Raw genomic sequence first — 18,861 nt, forward strand, 5'->3', positions numbered from 1 at the left:
TTACGTGGTTATACATCGTCCTAATTATTATTATTATTTTGTAAATCTGAATCGATTTACACTGGAATGTCGTACTTTTTCAAATTTATTTTGAATATCCGAGTTTGAAGGGCCGAGAAAATACGTTTTACGCGGATATATGTCGTAGTTTTACGAGTTTACACCAATATCTGAATTTAAAGGGTCGGCCGCGACGAAACACAGCCGCGAAATTTCGATTTACGCGTAAATGTATCGTATATTTACGAATTTATTTCGAATATTTGAATTTAAATGGTCCGCTGCAACGGAAATCGGCCGCGAAATCTCGATTTACGCGTAATTATATCGTATTTTTACGAATTTCTTCGAATATCTGAATTTTAAAGGGCCCGCCGCAACGGAAATCGGACGCGAAATTTCAATTTACGCGGAAATATATCGTATTTTTGCTAACTTTACTTCGAATATCCGAGTTAAAAAATACGGCGCGACGGAAATCAGCCGAAAAATTTCGATTCACACCGAAATATGACATATTTTTACGAATTTACTTCAAATATCTAAACTTAAAAGGCCGGCCGCGACGAAAAACTGTCGATAAAATTCGATTTACGCGGAAATATATCATATTTTTACGAATTTACATCAAATATCTGAATTTAAAGAGCCGGCCGCGCGGAATACGACGCGAATTCTCGTTTTACGCGGAAATGTATCGTATTTTTGCGAATTTATTTCGAATATCTGAATTTAAGGAGCCGGCCGCGAATTTTCGTTTTACGCGGAAATATATCGTATTTTTACGAATTTAAATTCAGATATTTGAAATAAAAGGCCGACCGCGACGGAAAATTACCGCGAAATCTCGATTTATGCGGAAATATATCGTATTTTTACGAATATCTCAATTTAAAGGGTAGGCCGCGACCGAAATCGGCAGCGAAATCTCGATTTACGCGTAAATATATAGCATTTTTACGAATTTATTGCGAATATCTGAATTTAAAGGGCCCGCCGCTACGGTAATCGGCCGCGAAAATAAATAAATAATTGGTATTAATACGAATTTACAACTAAAATACCACCCGGATTTGAAGAGGCGGCCAAGAAAATCGATTTTCGGCGTATTTTTTTTTCATAAAATTTCGAATTACGTGGGAATTCGTTAATTCGAAATTTGATTTTTGATGTCCCGTGGATTTCGAATTAACGAGGTTCTACTGTATTGCTAAATATTATTATAATATATGGAATGGCACAAATATTTTTATAATACTGTTTTTCAAAATATTGAATTAAATAACGCGATAATATAACTGAGATGAAAATAACAGGTTTTGTGAAATTGATTAAATGATTTTCATTCACCAAAAACCAAATTGAAATCTCATCTTGGTTAAGTATATAAAATAAAAATAAAAAGTGTTAATTTACTACTTATTAATACTCGGGACCTAAAACAATGCTTATAAAGTAAACGACACAGAAAGCTGGGGTTAATTTTAAATATTGTGGTTAGACACCTGTGTTGAAAACGCCCTGACCTGATTTTTTGAATTTAAATTTGCATTCATAAATAAGAGGAAAATAAACTTTGGTTTTATTTTCATTTTTCACAGTCATCTTCTCCAAAAACAAAATATTATTCAATTTTTAATTTGAACAACTTTTGAATCAATATAACAACATATCATTGAAGAAGATAATACTAACAAATCTAAACTAAGCATGAAACAGAACAAGACACAGAAAATAAAAAGATAACGGTCTCAACTGGGAATCGAACACAGGATCGCTCTCTGTCTTACCGGGACAATGGCTTAATCCACTCGACCATTGGGACCTAATTAATATACGTCGTATTTGTCGATCTTATATTTCAAATTCAGAATTAACAATATTATCTCGCAACTAATTTATTTCCATAATTTTGGCATTATCTTTTTGAATGATCACAAAGTTCTAAAGAATTGGTTTGTAACCTTGATAGTGTCTCGGATAAACATATAAGATTATTATATATATGAGAAAAATTAGTTGCAAGATATTATTGTTGATTCTGAATTTGAAAGAAGAGATCGACAAATAATAATTCCAATATGGTTGACTGGATAAGGACGTTATTCCCGTAAGACAGAGAATCCGGGTTCAATTCCCAGTTTAGTCCATCATCTTTTTATTTTCTGTGTCTTGTTCTGTTTCCTTTAGATTTTTTAGAATTATCTTATTCTTCAATAAATATATTATATAGACACACAATTCAAAGGAAATATATTATGAGGGTGACCGGATAACTCATTAAAACGACAATTCAACACATCCATAAAAAGTGTTATAAAGTTATGAAAAGTGATGAAACAAAAACTGGGTTAAATAGGTTACATATGTAACTATTTAACCTAGTTTTTGTTTCATCACTTTTCATAACTTTGTAACACTTTTTATAGATGTGTTTAGTTGTCATTTTGAGGAGTTATCATGGAATCATATTATGTGACAGCTGTTCCTTATGAATGAAGTTTGATATTGTTATGTTTATGTTTGATAAGAAACATATTACTTTGTTTTTGAAAATGATTCTCTCTCAGTGAACACAATAAAACCAAAATTATAAATCAGTCAATGTAATTGTTTTCAACACATGATCACTCTTGTAGCAGCAGTCAGAGTTTTAATCAGATAACAATTTCTGCTAAAATAGTGTACATGGTGACTTTCGCTTGTATGACCAGAGTTATGTAGAAATACCTTCATTCTATCTACATTTAATTAAACGCACCTCAAAAGTTCCTTCCATCATAATATTGGAACTTCTTTTCTAGAGTTAATATAAAAACATTTTTTAGTTCAGCACTCAATCTTACGCAGTCTAACACTCAACATTTTATCAGACTATTTCATAAATAAAAAGACCTGTAAAGGGTCGGCAGTCCAACAAATATTTAATTAATTCTGTGTGTGAAAGGAAGGAGATAAATCAAAATTGGCAAATATAGCATTATTATTATTTCTCTTATAACACTGCTTTAAAAAAAATGCAATTATTTATATACACGGTGTTCGGAAACTCGTAGTACAAGCGGGAAACTGGCAAATCCACATCACATAGAGATGTGGATTTTGACGAGTGAACTTTTTGGACAAAAGTGAAATATCAAATCAGAAAAAGTTATACTACAAAAGACGCAAGTCTCGCTGATGTGATGTAGATTCAACAGTTAACCCCCACCCACACTGACATGTTTTTTAAACGTTGAAGATGACATTTGATTTAAAAAATACTCAATAATATATTTCAATTTGTTGAATTTTTTCTTCCATTAAGTGCTTAAATCTAAATGAGATCTTTTGACTTATTCCCTTCTTCCGTTCACATAGAATTATCTTTAGGACATTGTATACATGTAGAGCTAGTAAAACTAGCTACATATACAAAATGCATACATAGCAATATGCATGAGAATAATCTTACACACAATTAGCCATGTAATGGAATCAGTAAAAAAAATCACAGGTTAAGTTCGAATTTACAAAAGACATTGGTTCTTCTTTCAAAATAGTCAAAGAAGTGATCTATTAACACTAAGGGCGGATTGTTACAGAGAATTTGTATAATTCTTCAGACTTCAAAGTTAATTTTCATGTTCTGTGAAAGTTCTTTTCTGGTTTTGTTATTATTCCAGTTCTGTCTGGCCTATAATGATATATTAACAAAACTTGGACAGGACTTTCACGGAACCCGAAAATTAATGTTGAAATTTGAAGAATTGTTCAAATTCTATGAAACAACCCGTCCTTAACACTTCACACAATATGAAAATATTTTTCATCACATTTTTTTTTGTTTAGTTGTAAAACATTACAATTTTTTTTTTTTAAATACAATGCTTTCAGATCTTCTAGGTATACATTTAAATTAAGGCCAAGTTGTTTTGCAGAAATTCACGTGTGACAAAGTCATCACCATTTTTTTTTACATTTCAAAGGTTCGCGTTAAACGCTGATTCCAGGTGCGTTTCAGCTTTCTATCAAATTTTGATAAGCTGACAAGCTTAATAAGATGATAGTTATCCTCTTCCACTGATCACAATTTGTTCAAAAACTGAAACAAACTTAGAATCGGTATGTAACGGGGACATTTCAACGGTTAAAAAAAAAACACACAAAATGGTGCTGATTGGCCATTTGAATTTCTGTGAAAAAACCCATCCTTAGAATGCATTGCCAAATTTTGACATTCGACAATGCCTCCGAAAAGCAAAACAGCTATCACGTGTATAATAAAATACACGTAGCAAAAGTTAAATTAAATTTTTTTATAAATGTATTTGAGTACGTTTTTTAAGTAAGTCTCATCACACAGCCAGAATAATTTACAAAGAAGGAACATATTAATATGTATACAACATAAATGAGGTGAAAACACCAAAATCTAAAAAATACAATAGTAAAATACAATGAGATTGGTTTTATAATTTTTATACTCACTAAAATACATCAAAGAAAACTAATACAATAAGTAAAATGAAATCTTCCGTTATTTTCTTCTTTCTTCTTTTTGGAGTTGCCGCTTCCGTATAGAACATCTTCCCTAAGAAAGAAATTTCCGACTCAATTCATACGTACACTGACTAAATCTATGGGTTACATTTGTAACTTCTAGTAAACATCAATGGTTACGCAAGTAACGACACTAATGGATATTACGTGGAGTTAGAACCTAAATTTAAATATAAGTTTTTAAATCCGTGTTTAATTAAGCTTTATAAGATCCAGATAAGGACACAACTTTGGAGAGCGTTAAATAATAATAATAAATCTTCAAAAAAACATTATCATTTTTCATTACAAGAGACTCGGAAAAATGTCATGAATCAGTGAGATAAAAACATGTTGCATTTTATTAAAGCGATGAACATATTGTTCAACTTAAATATAATGGTAGTCAAAAAAATGAAATTAAATCAAATGGAATAATATGCGTGACCGCACAAAAAAAAGTTATTGTGTAAGGAAAAAAAAAGTAAGATTTTTTGAAAAAATAAACAAAATCCGCACTAGTAACAAAAGTTTTTCTAAGGTCAAAACGATCATAGATTTTGGCATAATTTCTTTTACGAAAATGATAAAAAAAAACTAGAAGCGTAAGTTAAAGTATTTAAATCACATGTCAGAAATTGGCACATAAAGTGGGTTCAGAATAATAAGTGATTAGTGAAAATAATCAGAAGAGCACTGAATTGATAATGTCAACGTACGGTCACAAACACCGGTGGGTTTCACTCGAATATTCACTGATGATCTGTCAATCTTTGGATAATTTGCAACACTCCCAAAATAATACTAACACATTTCGCGATGCGTAGCATAGTAACCTTTATTACAAAACACTTCAGGCTGTGGAGGCAAATATTAAAAGTGTGCAACACAATATACCAGTACATAATTTTTAATTAAATCGAAGATGGTGGTTCTACACAATTTAAAACTTGGATCCAACAATTTCACTACCCGATGTTATCGTAAATTGCACCGAATATATGACCCATGCTATCTTAAATTATACTGTATGTATGTACCAAGAATTGTAGTAGAAATTAGCAAACTAAAATAACTACTACTATGTAATAAATGAAGATCTAAGAAATTAACAATTTTTTCATTCATAAAATCCGTAGAAGTGGCACAAAAATAGATGCATCACTATTTTATCAAAGCCATAGAATTAGATTGAAAAGAGATGTCATTTCTTAAAAGCATAGAAATGATTTGAAAACAGATAGGAGTGTCACATTGTTTAGTGTCGGGATCGGTGTTCTCCCCTATCTCGTTCTCTTTCGGCCGGGGGCTCTCTTTCCCTCTCGCGTGCCCCTCCACCGCGTTCTCGGTAGCGGTCCTCATAGTAGCCCCCTAGGCCTCCGCTGGATGAGACTCCGGAGCGGGACTTGGATACTGACTCTGAGATCACGGGGGCTTCACCGGCACTGGGCTCCACTGGAGACTTGCGAGGTCTAAAGGGAGAAAGGAAATTATAAGACTAATTTTATGGTTATAACACCGAGTGTTAGTACTAATTGTTTCAATCTATGGCATATTTTACATTCTCACAAATCGACGATTAGCGCAATTTATAAGTTTTTACGAGAGAGTCACTTTCAATAATGGGCCCTGTTAAGATAAACGGTTGCTCTGTCGTTTTGATAAAAAACTTAAATTTGGATTTGAAGCCAAAATACCCAACCAAAGTGAATAATTATTTGTAATCAAAAGGTATAGCAAATTTTTAGTACCGATATGTGCTATTTTATTTTACTGTATTTTAAATTACGATGATATATAGGTGTTGCCATAGGGGAGAGAGAGTGTAGCAGTCGAAAAAAACTATAGGGAATAAACACGTGCAAAACGTAAATAAAAAGGGTGAAAGAGCAAACTCTTTCTCATTATGGATTCCATGCATCGATGGAAATAAAATATAAATATTATTAGTAAGTAACATTATTTAATTGCATTTTAAATTACAATAATATATAGGCCATTGAAGAAGTAAATTTTGCATGCTTTTGGAGAAAATTTCCATGATTTTGTTTTTTTTGCGAGTTAATTGTAATTAGTAAAAAATAATCCTACCCTACATACTGTGTTAATATCACAAGGGTTTTCTTTTGGGTAGAAATTTTAAATACAACAAATTATCAACAATTGTTGTATTTAATTGTCCAACACAAATCTGTTTGTAATTTAAATTTACGCTGTTCAAAATGGTTTTCTGAATCATTTAATTTAATTAAATTTTATATTTCATATATTTATATAATAAAAATTTGAATATTTTTTTTTTCATGTCTATTGAATTCATCGATGGCTCATATTTTATAAATTAAAACACATAAATACAGTGGAACATATCAATTCTAGATATTTGTACATTTTTTTATTATTATTTTTTTCAGTTTGGTTGGGTATTTTGACCTCAAATCTAAATTTAAGTTTTGTATGAAAAAGGTCACGAAGCCGTTCCTCTTAACCGCCAATTCTCTCAGCATGTTGTTAGTAGGCTCTCCTAACTGGCTTTACCAATGGTAGCAAGACTGCAGATCCTGAACGATCAATAATTTTTTTAATGTATTGTAAATAAATTTTAATTTTATTAAGGTATTACATACAACAGGTATCTCCCTATAGACTCAGTTCAGGACCTGAATAACTTTTCACATGCTAAGATTAGTTGTCACGAAAAAGTGCTATGCATTATGTATTCTAACATTGTAGGGCTAGAAAGACAAAGCAGCTTACCTGAATCACCATGTTTCACTCTAATTATAAGCATAATGCGCTGTAAAATATTAAATTATTATTATGTAGTACCTTTCTTCCCGGCTATGGCCCCTGTAATGGTCCGTCCTGTCTCCCCTGGAGCGAGATCGTTCCCTCTCCCTTTCACGGTAATTATCCCGGTAATACCTGAAAGAGATGAGAAGAGTTTGTGAATAAGTATTCAACAAAATTGATACTGGAAATGGTAAAATCGTAAACAAGTATGTGGATTGCCAAAAGATAACATAATTCCAAAGTCATTCTATCACAAATAACAAAATTTCAATTTCAGGGGCGTACAGTTTATATGGCTGTAAAGTGCAGTTTGCAGGCCCCAAAGAATAAAAATAAATTGTGAAAGCTTCTGGTCAATACCAAAAATATTCATCAGTGTACATATTTTTTGTCAAATGTAGCAGAAATTCAGAAAGTTCTAATATGAGAACAATCAAAATATGAGGTAAATGGCCATGATAATGTGGGTTAAAAAGTGATAGAGAGGCATCTGAAATATTGTTTACTTTTAATAAGCACTTCTAAGACTCACCTTTAGTTCAAATATTTAATTAGTATGAATTCAAAAATAAAATTACAATCATTTTTAGGCTCGGCCAACTAATTGACAGAGCCAAAAATATCTCAAACAAGTATTAAAAAACATAGGTACTTAAAATGTATGTCATGTTTTTAAATAAAAGTTGAGTATTGTGGCACAAGAAGGTTAAACCACTACTCATTACAAAAAATAACACAAACACCAGTAAATATCACAAACTAATACCATCTCGCAAATGTCTAGCAAAAAAATAATATAATACATGACATTAGCACGTGTTTGAGTTACAATACAAAGCTTGAAATTATTTGAAGATAGGAGCAATGTTACAACACCCAGACTTAGCATAGCTGAGCTTTTGCGTTACATGGGAATTGAATCTGTAACGTTATGCTTCATCATCTCACCTCAGAATGAAGTAAAGTGCTCTCTCAGTAATCCGCCGTTATTTTTATACAAAATCAAGCTTTATAATTCTTCGGTATTCGTATGTCAAATTTAGTAGTCCGTCGCGTTCCTAGACTCGAGCGGCAAACCACATACACCGACAGGTTGGGTTATCTCACACACTCAGTTAATATATCGCCGTTTAGCTCGGTAGAGCTGACGATTTTAACAGACACAATTGTTGTTTGTTGTAAAAGGATAGTTCGGTTAGTCCTCTGCGTATTTCAGCAACTTTCGAACGTGGTTTTCTTCGTTTCGTTCTGACACGTTAAAAATTGACACTTTAAACAAAAAAATTAAAATTTTACAAAAGATCGATAACAGAGTTTGTTTAGTTTTTAGAACGTATGTATGTATTTATTTTAGTATGTATTTTATAATCCGCCGCTAATTGTACACTTGCGCAGTGTTTGTTTGGGGTGGCAGATTAGTGAGAGAGTACTGTATGTATAAAATGGTGTTGAAATTTTACTGTCTCTTTTATTGTTTAATCTTTTTATATGATCGCTAAAATAAAAAAAATATCTTTACAAAGTATCTGGTCTGTATTGTAACTGTTGACGTGACAAGCATCTTATTTATCAATGATTAATGAAAACACAGATGGTGAAATCACGTTGGCAAATGTGGAATACTCACGGATCCCTCTCACGCTCCCTGTCCCGTTCTCTCGAACGTTCCCTGAATCTGAAAGGGCAATATCAAACGTCAGTTTGGACGCGACTAGAAACTACCATGTTACTAACCACATTACCTATCCTAACCTAAATAGTTTTTGATTTGAACAAATGGGAAAAAAGGAATGGAAAATGTGGGTTAGTTCCAGATGAAAATGGAATCTATTGGAGCATAAAATAAAATTATAAGCTATGCGAAATGAGCTCTGAGATAGGTTTACTTACAGTGGAATAAAAATCTATTTTGATTAATTAAAACACAAAGGTATGCTATTCATAAGATGGCAAATTGATTACAAAGGGAGTAAGCAAGTGGGTGTCCCAGTGGAAACTACCCAGAGGAAGATATGTATTGAGTCGTGAACGAAAAGATAACAGCACAAAAGTCTTAACTGTTCGGAGTCAGTGGGACTATGAGATACTCAATTTGGGTACGCTGAGGACGAAGGGAGTGTGAAAGGAAGGAGATGTGCAAGAGGAAGGTTGGGATATACCTGGCTATTCATAACTGATCACCAAACCAGCCATCACAAGCAATGTTTCGATTCTGAAAGGTGTTCTTTCATCAGGGCGATACAAAGAGTACCACTCTGGAACAGGATAGGAAGGCCTGGGGACTGGAAACAAATGTCCAGAACTGCACTAAGGAACATTTATTTATAAATGAGAACAAATCCCACCCCTCGTAAAATTTATTGTGAATTAGATATGAGCCCATAGGCAGAATTCTGAATCCTTATTAAATTAAACATAATAAATAGAAAAGGAAGGGAATGCAAAAGGAATAAATGTTTTAGAAAACTTTACATGCAGTTTGCTGTTCATCCCTTCAGAAATGGAGCCCAATTTGTGAAAATAAAAAATGTTTTAATATACCTTTAGCTCCCATCTGCAATTACCTTCTTAGAGCTATGTTCTGATTAAATTAGTACATTGTACAAAGTTTAGACATATTGAGGAAAATATTATTTTAGAAGCAGACAGGTGTAAACAATAACCGAATTATTTTAAAATATCAATCTTCCCACCCAAATCATCACATAATTAAAAAAAATAACATCAGATTTATTTTGCATTGCAATTTGAAAAGGTCATGGGTCCATTTTTGTTCATAATAACATGGTTTTTCAGCAAACTCAAAATAATTTCAAATTACTACAGACGGCACAAACAATCGACGAGATGCATGTGACAGTAAAAAATGAAGACATAATGAACAAATAATTTTACAGTGGGTTTTTAGATTTCAGAGAAGTTAAGACCAATTCCGAACTTTGATAAAAATCATTTTATGTATGGGAAATACAAACACACATAATGGAAATTGTTGAACATGAAACTCCATACTAGGAAAATATTTATTTACTATTATAATCAAGAAAAATTTAATCAAAAAAGTATAGAGAAAGATTTTTTTAAAATATTTATTACAATTTGAGGTGACTGATAGCCCAGAAAGCAGGCCTAATTAATTAAGGGATAATTTTGATACCACCATTTTCGTGAAATATCATCCCAAGCGCAATATCACCATGCTAGAAAACAATTCAAAACTCTAACAGGTATACCAATTTTCTCTTTTCTCTGTAAAAGTTAAACTAAGTTAACAGCATATATTTATCTAAATCTTAGGGTTTAAAAACTACTAACAAAACTTGCCTCATTTAGAAATCTATTAGCAATACACAAAGTGACCTGAAAATTTTGCATTATTATTTGGCGAAATTCACATAATTTTTTGGTGGAATATGGAAAAGCGGTGTTATTTTACAGCAAAAGCTATGTTAACTTATGATGTTTTGCATGAAAAAAGTGGCAGAATGGCATATTATTGTTTGTTTTGTGTTTAATTGTATACATAATCAAAAAATAAATATGCAATGTTTTCAGCCTGAAGTTTGCTACATTCCACTTTATGGCAATTCAAGGTTGTCAAAACCAAATATTTTATGTTCATATTTTTAAATAGCAGAAAATTGCACAAAAAATATGATAATTTTCATCATTTACACGAAAATAACTTTTTCACGTCTCTAGCAAAACATAAGCTAACGATCATCAAAGTTTGAAATTAAACAAAAATAAATCATTTGTTAAAACCAAATTGAATTCTAACCTTTTTTTATTTATTTTTTATATTAAAATGGAGTTCTACAAATTAAACTTAATAACAATAATAAAAAAAAAAATAAATAAAAAAATGAATTCTAACCTTTCGCGCTCCTCACGTTCGCGGCTCCTGTCCCGGTAGGTGCGCGATGCAGAGCGCTCCCTGCGCGCCGCGCGGCGGTGCACTCGATCCCGGGACCTAGAGCGCTCGCGGCGCGAGGCAGACCCGTAGCTTTTCGTTTCTACGCCGTGCAGGGTGTCCTGCAGCGATGAGATCAGGATCTTGCAGCGGTCGTCGTTTGCAACCTGAAATTACAGAGATTTGGTTAACAAAACAAACAGTCATTATACACTTGAATCAGGCCATAACAAGAGAGTATTAAAGTGATTAGCTTCATCGTCTCCCAGAGGTGTGTCACGCATGGGCTAGACGAGTGCTAAAAAGTATCTAGCAATAATGGAAATGTCTGAATGGATATGTCACAATGATTTCATACACTTTATCTTGCCCTTTTGACGGCTTAATTTGATGGAATGTGCATTGTGGTGATAATCTGTAAGTGTGTGCCGTTGTGTGGCAGTCTATCCTCTCCAGCCTACCCGGAGAAATGATGTGGAAGGTTAGGTAGTTAAGTCATCTAGATAATTCAGCATGATAAACTACGAATAATAATACTAAAACATAAACTGCCTACTGTGGTTTAAAGCCAATGAATTGATATTTCATTGTTTATCCCATATACGTAGGTAAAAAATAAATTGAAACAAATTGCAAAAACCGTCAACCTAAATTTAGTTAGCCGTGGCTCAAGGCCTAGAGCGATGAGACCTAAATATGGGTAGCCATCGTATACATGTAGAAAAAGATATTTTGCAAAGCTGCAGTGGAAAACAGCGGAAAATGTTGAGTTTGATTTGAACATTAACAAAGTAAAGGCGGATGCTCCTAGTCATTTGACTTGACGTTAATTCAGCCATCACAATTCTCAATAAAATCATATTGATAGAAATCATATTACAATAACTCCCAGGACTGCGCGAGGTGAGGCTGGGCTTGCTGAAATATCCCAGAAGATACATCCGGAGGCGCCTTGAATACGATATGGGGAAGAAGATGTATGCATAAAATAATCATCCTCCTTACCTTGCTCTGCTTGATGAGTGAGATAGCGGTGACGAGCGTCTCGATGGCGCTGGCATACTCTCCGGCGGCGGCATCTGAAACAGCGCGGGCGATGGCGCTGCTGGACACGGTGCGGTTCCTGCCCATTACCTCTTCAAACTCCTGCTCCGACATGAGAGGAGGGGCTTCCACGCGACCCTCATATCCCCCCTGGAAATGGCAATACAAGTACGTTAGATTGTTTTATACAGAAATTATAGAATCAATCAACTGATTTAGAATATATCAAGGTAGGGAACAGTGACTTTTGGAATCGAAAAATCGCTTTTTAACGTTTCGCCTATGTTTGAATGTATGGGTGATGTCACCTCCACGTGGCGCTTATATTCAACTTGTCTCGTCGATAACTTAAATTTAGATTCGTGTTTCAATTGGACAATGTTCTTAAATGTTTCATTCTTAAGCTTCCTGACAATACAAAATTATCTATATAAATAAAAATGTAAATGTTCGTTTGATCAAAATCTTAAATCTCCGAAAGTTATCCACCGATTGCTTTGAAATTTTGACACAACGTTGCATTTGAATTTGCATTTGTTTTTATATATCTATATTATATAGATATAACCTGTGACAGGTGAAAGCATGCTTTTTGTGAAAAACAGCGCTATCTGATGAAAGTAAAAATTATATGCGCGCACTATTGATTCTCTATCTGCACAGACAGACTGAACCACAGCAACGCGTGGCGGGGTACAGCTAGTTATTAAATAAAATAAGTTTTGGATCCATCCAGTACACCGCTAAAAAAGCAAGGGTCTCTAAAATGATTTACCTGTAAACTGAAATACCCATCATAAACTGTTGCTACAAAACGCTTTCACCATCAATCCAATCGTTTTTTTTTAAATGATATTATTTTTAAACAGTTTCAATAAACAAAATATTGAGACAACAAATTAACTGAAATTTCATAGTATGTATTAAAAATTGGTGTTAAATATCAATTAGGTGTAAACTTAATGTTGCGCACCCTTCTTCATACAAAACTTAAATTTGAATTTGAGGCCAAAATACTAAATAAAATAAATCAAAATGAAAAATTATTTTTTATCAAAAGGTATAGCTAATGTCTAGTACGGATATGTGTTACTTTATTTATGTGCGTTATAATTTATAAAACATCGGCCGGTGGTTAAGATTTCTTGGATGCGAGGGCAACTATAATGTCCAGATCAAATTTTGAAAGTCTTAATCAAGTCACCCCATTCAATGTTGGCAATATTCAGAGGTTCATAGAAGAGCCATTGTTCGACTATGCGTTCACATCATCAAAGAACTAAAGACAGAGCTACATACGGGAGGACGCTGGTATGCATGCGCCGGCCGGTGGTAGGGCTGCGGTGCGATCTGGGGTACGGGGGGCGCCTGCTGGGGGGGCACTCCCACCACCGACACCGCACCGCCCACTCCCGCTGCTCCGGCGAAGAAGGCGGGGTTCACATGGGGGGCAGGCTGTCCACCTACCACACCTGCAATGATAAAGAATACATTATTAAATAATACGGAGACATTGGAGAAGAACTCGATGGAACATACAGCTAGTGATGTGCACCCGGGAATATCCTCCGACCTAATATAAATTCCCCACAGTTGGGATTTAAAAAAAAAATTAATTAACAAAAACATCACGTGACCTGAAATGCGCGTCACTACAGTGTTGCCAGTAGGGAGAGAAAGCGTGGCAAGTGGAGAAAAGGGGCAAATATAGGGAATAAACACGCGCGAAACGTAAATGAAAAGGGCGAAAGAGCAAGCTCTCTCTCATAATGAATTCCAGGCATCGTGGAAACAAAATATAAATTTTATTGGTAGGTAAAATTATTTTATTAAGAAAGTTATTCTGAATCAGGTTGAATTATTTTAATGAAAATTCATCGTATTCAAAAAGTTAATAACGACAGTAAAATCAGTTTTTCAAGATCTCCAAAAATGACAAAGTTATGAGCTTTCAAAATGAACTTTGGTAAAATGTATACAGTTCTGTCTCGGGACGTCACAAGAGGCACAATCCATAATTCGAATGGTAGTGCTGCAGCTGATATGACGTTCATTATATCGCACCTCCGGTGCTAAACTGTCACTTATGCAAGTTTTGTCAAAATTGATCTGAGTATGAGAAAAAATAACTAATGTACCTCTTTACTTGGTGCGTCATCGTCGATTGTGTAGTGCGTATAATTTCCGCGTGAGGGCAGTTATGTCGTTATGGTTTTGGTGCAAATCTAACCTCCACTGGGAGAAACAACGTTTCATTGGTTAGTTGCGCGCGGCACCCCGCACGAGTAGCAGTCTCCTGGAGCTACAACACCACTAAAGTAATTGTGACAATTCATTTTTATGATTTTGGAGCAATAACAACACTTAAGTTTGTTGTGACATTTGTTTCTTGAAATAATAAAGATACTTGTGCACGTAGTGACATTGTTTCCCCAATCCTTATGTTTTATGGTACAAAGTTTTCGTTCGATTAACAATTGTGACAATGTTACATGACAGGTTCAAGTTACTCCAGGAAGAAAAAAAATTAAGTAGACTTGAAAAAGACAGGGATATGAAAAAGTGTCATGAACCTGACACCAACATAATTGTTTTCATCTATGACTTACAAGCAGTGTTACCCTGTCCTGTTGGCAAATCAAGCTCTTTTTACTACAAATCGAGACTAAATTGTTATAAATTAACAATGTCTAATGCAAAAAAGAAAGAAACAACCTGTTATTTTTGGCACGAAGGCTTGGGCAATAGAGGAGCCATAGAAATAGGATCGTGTGTGTATAAATACCTGGAGCAGATTGCATTTGAAAGTCATGGCTCCGATATAATTATTTACTCGGACATTTGCTGTGGCCAACAAAAGAACAGGTTTGTGTTTGCGATGTACTATTATGCAGTCAGTAAGTTTGACATTAATTTTATTCAACATAACTTTTTGATTCGAAGTCATACGCAAAACGAAGGCGACGTAGCGCATTCGGTTATTGAAAAAGCTGTAACAAGAGCAAAAAATGCTGGATCTATTTATGTACCCGACCAATACATATCACTGATTCGTGGGGTGAAGAAGACTGGTAAACCATTTGTGGTAAAAGAAATGAATTACGATGATTTCTTTGATTTGAAGTCACTTGAGGAAAACATGAAGTTCAATATATCAAAAAATTTAAACGGAGATGTAATAAAAACTGGTGATATTAAATGCATTAAATTCACAAAGAATTGTGAAAATTACCAATATCGAACAACTTACAAAACTGAAAACTGGGAGGAAGCAAAAGCTATAATTCAACCAAGTGGAAAAAATTTACGCGGAAGTAGAGGCAACGCCCAAAGAATAGATGAAATTCCCTTCAAGCAAGCATACACTTCAAAAATACCAATTACAGAACGCAAAAAGGGTGATTTATTGCAATTAGTGGAGGCAAATATCATACCGAGATACTATGAAAGTTTCTACAATGATCTCATTTCATTTTTTGTACTCTTAACATTCTATAAAGTCACATTTCCACTTGCAGGGAAAACAAGTTTATTGAAACCGCAGTGTTAAAGACTCCCTGATTTTCCTGGGAATGTGACAATAAATTTAAGGTTTTTGATTTTTTAAGAGTACCCAATTAGTACAAAATTAATGCTAATTAAAATAATAATAATAAGTAAAAGAAATTGTATTTGTTTGATACTGTTTTAAATTGCGTAATTATAGTATTTAAATAGGTACCATACGTGACCAATGACTGATTTAATATGAAAAGTCGCTGAAAACAGTTCGTAAAATGGTAAGAAGACTGAGATTAAAAAGTCTGATTAATGGTAAAGTTCTATATGTAGAATTAAAAAAAGTTTGTTATACTGCTTTGATATTTTAATTAATAAAACTTTAGAAAAGTATGATATCGTGTTTTGATTGTTATGACATAATTGCCTGGTAAATTGTTTTCTAGTGCCATAACGTCACTTCTGGGAGGGTTGTAAATTTAAAATGTTTATATTTTTTTATTACAAAGTTGTGAGACGTTTGCTTTTACTTTGATATGAAGTTTAAAGTTGTAGTTTAAATAATTACCAGTTCATTTTTTAGACAAGAAGAACTATACATTATAATAGGATGTCGAATTTTCAAACGCTTCTCCTGAACAATTACATTAATTGCATAAGTGACAGTTTAGCACCGGAGGTGCGATATGTACCTTGACATCACATTCTTATTGGCCAGCTACAAATATTAACATTGTGACAGCTTATATCTTCGGTATTTTCCAAAAATAAAAAAGTTCTGTCCTCAGCATTCTCTAATTAATATTAATAATTGTAAATAGCATATTTCCTTGTAGGAGACAACTTCATGTGGATTTCATCAATTATATGAAAATCCCTGCAATATTCCCCGTTTGGGGAATATTTCCCAAAAATACAGCTGAAGTTGGCATGAAAATAAGTAATAGGTATACATATCGCACCTCCGGTGCTAAACTGTCACTTATGCAAATAATGTAATTTTTCAGGAGAAGCGTTTGAAAATTCGACATCCTATTATAATGTACAGTTCTTCTTGTCTAAAAAATGAACTGGTAATTATTTAAACTACAACTTTAAACTTCATATCAAAGTAAAAGCAAACGTCTCACAACTTTGTAATAAAAAAATATAAACATTTTAAATTTACAACCCTCCCAGAAGTCACATTATGGCACTAGAAAACAATTTACCAGACAATTATGTCATAACAATCAAAACACGATATCATAGTTTTCTAAAGTTTTATTAATTAAAAAATCAAAGCAGTATAACAAACTTTCTTAATTCTACATAAGGAACTTTACTATTAATAAGACTTTTTAATCTCAGTTTTCTTACCATTTTACGAACGGTTTTCAGCGACGTTTCATATTAAATCAGTCATTGGTCACGTATGGTCCTATTTAAATACTATAATTACGCAATTAACAACAGTATCAAACAAATACAATTTCTTTTACTTATTATTATTATTTTAATTAGCATTAATTTTGTACTAATTGGGTACTCTTAAAAAATCAAAAACCTTAAATTTATTGTCAGATTCCCAGGAAAATCAGGGAGTCTTTAACGCTGTGGTTTCAATAAACTTGTTTTCCCTGCAAGTGGAAATGTGACTTTATAGAATTTTAAAAGTACAAAAAATTAAATGAGATCATTATAGAAACTTTCATAGTATCTTGGTATGATATTTGCCTCCACTAATTGCAATAAATCACACTTTTTGCGTTCTGTAATTGGTATTTTTGAAGTGTATGCTTGCTTGAAGGGAATGTCATCTATTCTTTGGGCGTTGCCTCTACTTCCGCGTAAATTTCTTCCTCTTGGTTGAATTATAGCTTTTGCTTCCTCCCAGTTTTCAGTTTTGTAAGTTGTTAATTTTCACAATTCTTTGTGAATTTAATGCATTTAATATCACCAGTTTTGATTACATCTCCGTTTAAATTTTTTGCTATATTGAACTTCATGTTTTCCTCAAGTGACTTCAAATCAAAGGAATCATCGTAATTCATTTCTTTTACCACAAATGGTTTACCAGTCTTCTTCGCCCCACGAATCAGGAATATTGTCACAATTGTTAATCGAACGAAAACTTTATACCATAAAACATAAGGATTGGGGAAACAATGTCACTACGTACACAAGTATCTTTATTATTTCAAGAAACAAATGTCACAACAAAGTTAAGTGTTGTTATTGCTCCAAAATCATAAAAATGAATTGTCACAATTACCTTAGTGGCGTTGTAGCTCCAGGAGACTGCTATTCGTGCGGGGTGCCGCGCGCAACTAACCAATCAAACGTTTTTTCTCCCAGTGGAGGTTAGATTTGCACCAAAACCATAACGACATAACTGCCCTCACGCGGAAATTATACGCACTACACAAGCGACAATGACACACCAAGTAAAGAGGTACATTAGTTATTTTTTCTCATACTCAGATCAATCTTGACAAAACTTGCATATAAGTGACAGTTTAGCACCGGAGGTGCGATATATCGATGGTATTACCACATTCGCTGCCAGGAGCTTTTGTTACCATTAAAATTGCATATGATTGCTCCGCCCATTGGAGTGATTGGCACTGAACCGGTTGTATGGTATGTCCAGAATAGTTAGTTTGATAAAAATGCATTTGAATGTTTGTAATGAGTACAAATTTTGTCAGTATCATATACATAAATTAAAGGTGTTGAACAATGAGCCAGCCATTCATTTTTTTGCCAGAGAATAACACATTGGATAATCAAAGTGATATGTCTCTGACTCAGAGGAAATCAGATAATATTGTATGATGTAATTTTACATCTTCCACCATTTTAAGCATATTGACAATGAAAATTTCTACCAATATGCGTCGTTAATATCTGTGGTTATTTGGTAAGATTGAAATTTCATTGTCAATATGCGTAAAATAACCACTCTACCGTTAAGTTTAACTGACCATTATCACGTGACGACATCCATTCCTGAAAATTAAACCTTTTTTGTCTCGCTAAAATCGACTGTACCACCCTGCATTTTGGAAGATTTTATGGTTCAATTCGCCAGCACAAAATTCATTCAAGAG

The 18,861-nt window shown here is 33.5% G+C and overlaps 1 protein-coding gene across 3 annotated transcripts in view; it reads right to left on the reverse strand.

The window, feature by feature from the left end:
• Nucleotides 1–4,445: 4,445 nt before the first annotated feature.
• Cpsf6 (cleavage and polyadenylation specificity factor subunit 6) overlaps nt 4,446–18,861 on the reverse strand; it is a 31,771-nt gene continuing 17,355 nt past the window's right edge. For 2 of the 3 annotated variants that reach the window (XM_089644805.1, XM_089644804.1), the window contains exons 8-13: nt 13,571–13,743; nt 12,233–12,421; nt 11,192–11,394; nt 8,942–8,989; nt 7,351–7,446; nt 4,446–5,993 (exon numbers count right to left, since the gene is read on the reverse strand). In XM_089644805.1, coding sequence (XP_089500931.1) covers nt 5,780–5,993; nt 7,351–7,446; nt 8,942–8,989; nt 11,192–11,394; nt 12,233–12,421; nt 13,571–13,743 — 923 coding nt within the window. In that variant the 3' untranslated portion in view covers nt 4,446–5,779. The remainder of the gene's footprint in view (nt 5,994–7,350; nt 7,447–8,941; nt 8,990–11,191; nt 11,395–12,232; nt 12,422–13,570; nt 13,744–18,861) is intronic. The other variant, XM_089644806.1, reaches the window with a different exon arrangement.

Source organism: Hesperophylax consimilis, chromosome 21, assembly GCF_061612785.1.
Source record: "Hesperophylax consimilis isolate HC1 chromosome 21, BYU_Hcon_1.0, whole genome shotgun sequence".
Taxonomy (NCBI): domain Eukaryota; kingdom Metazoa; phylum Arthropoda; class Insecta; order Trichoptera; family Limnephilidae; genus Hesperophylax; species Hesperophylax consimilis.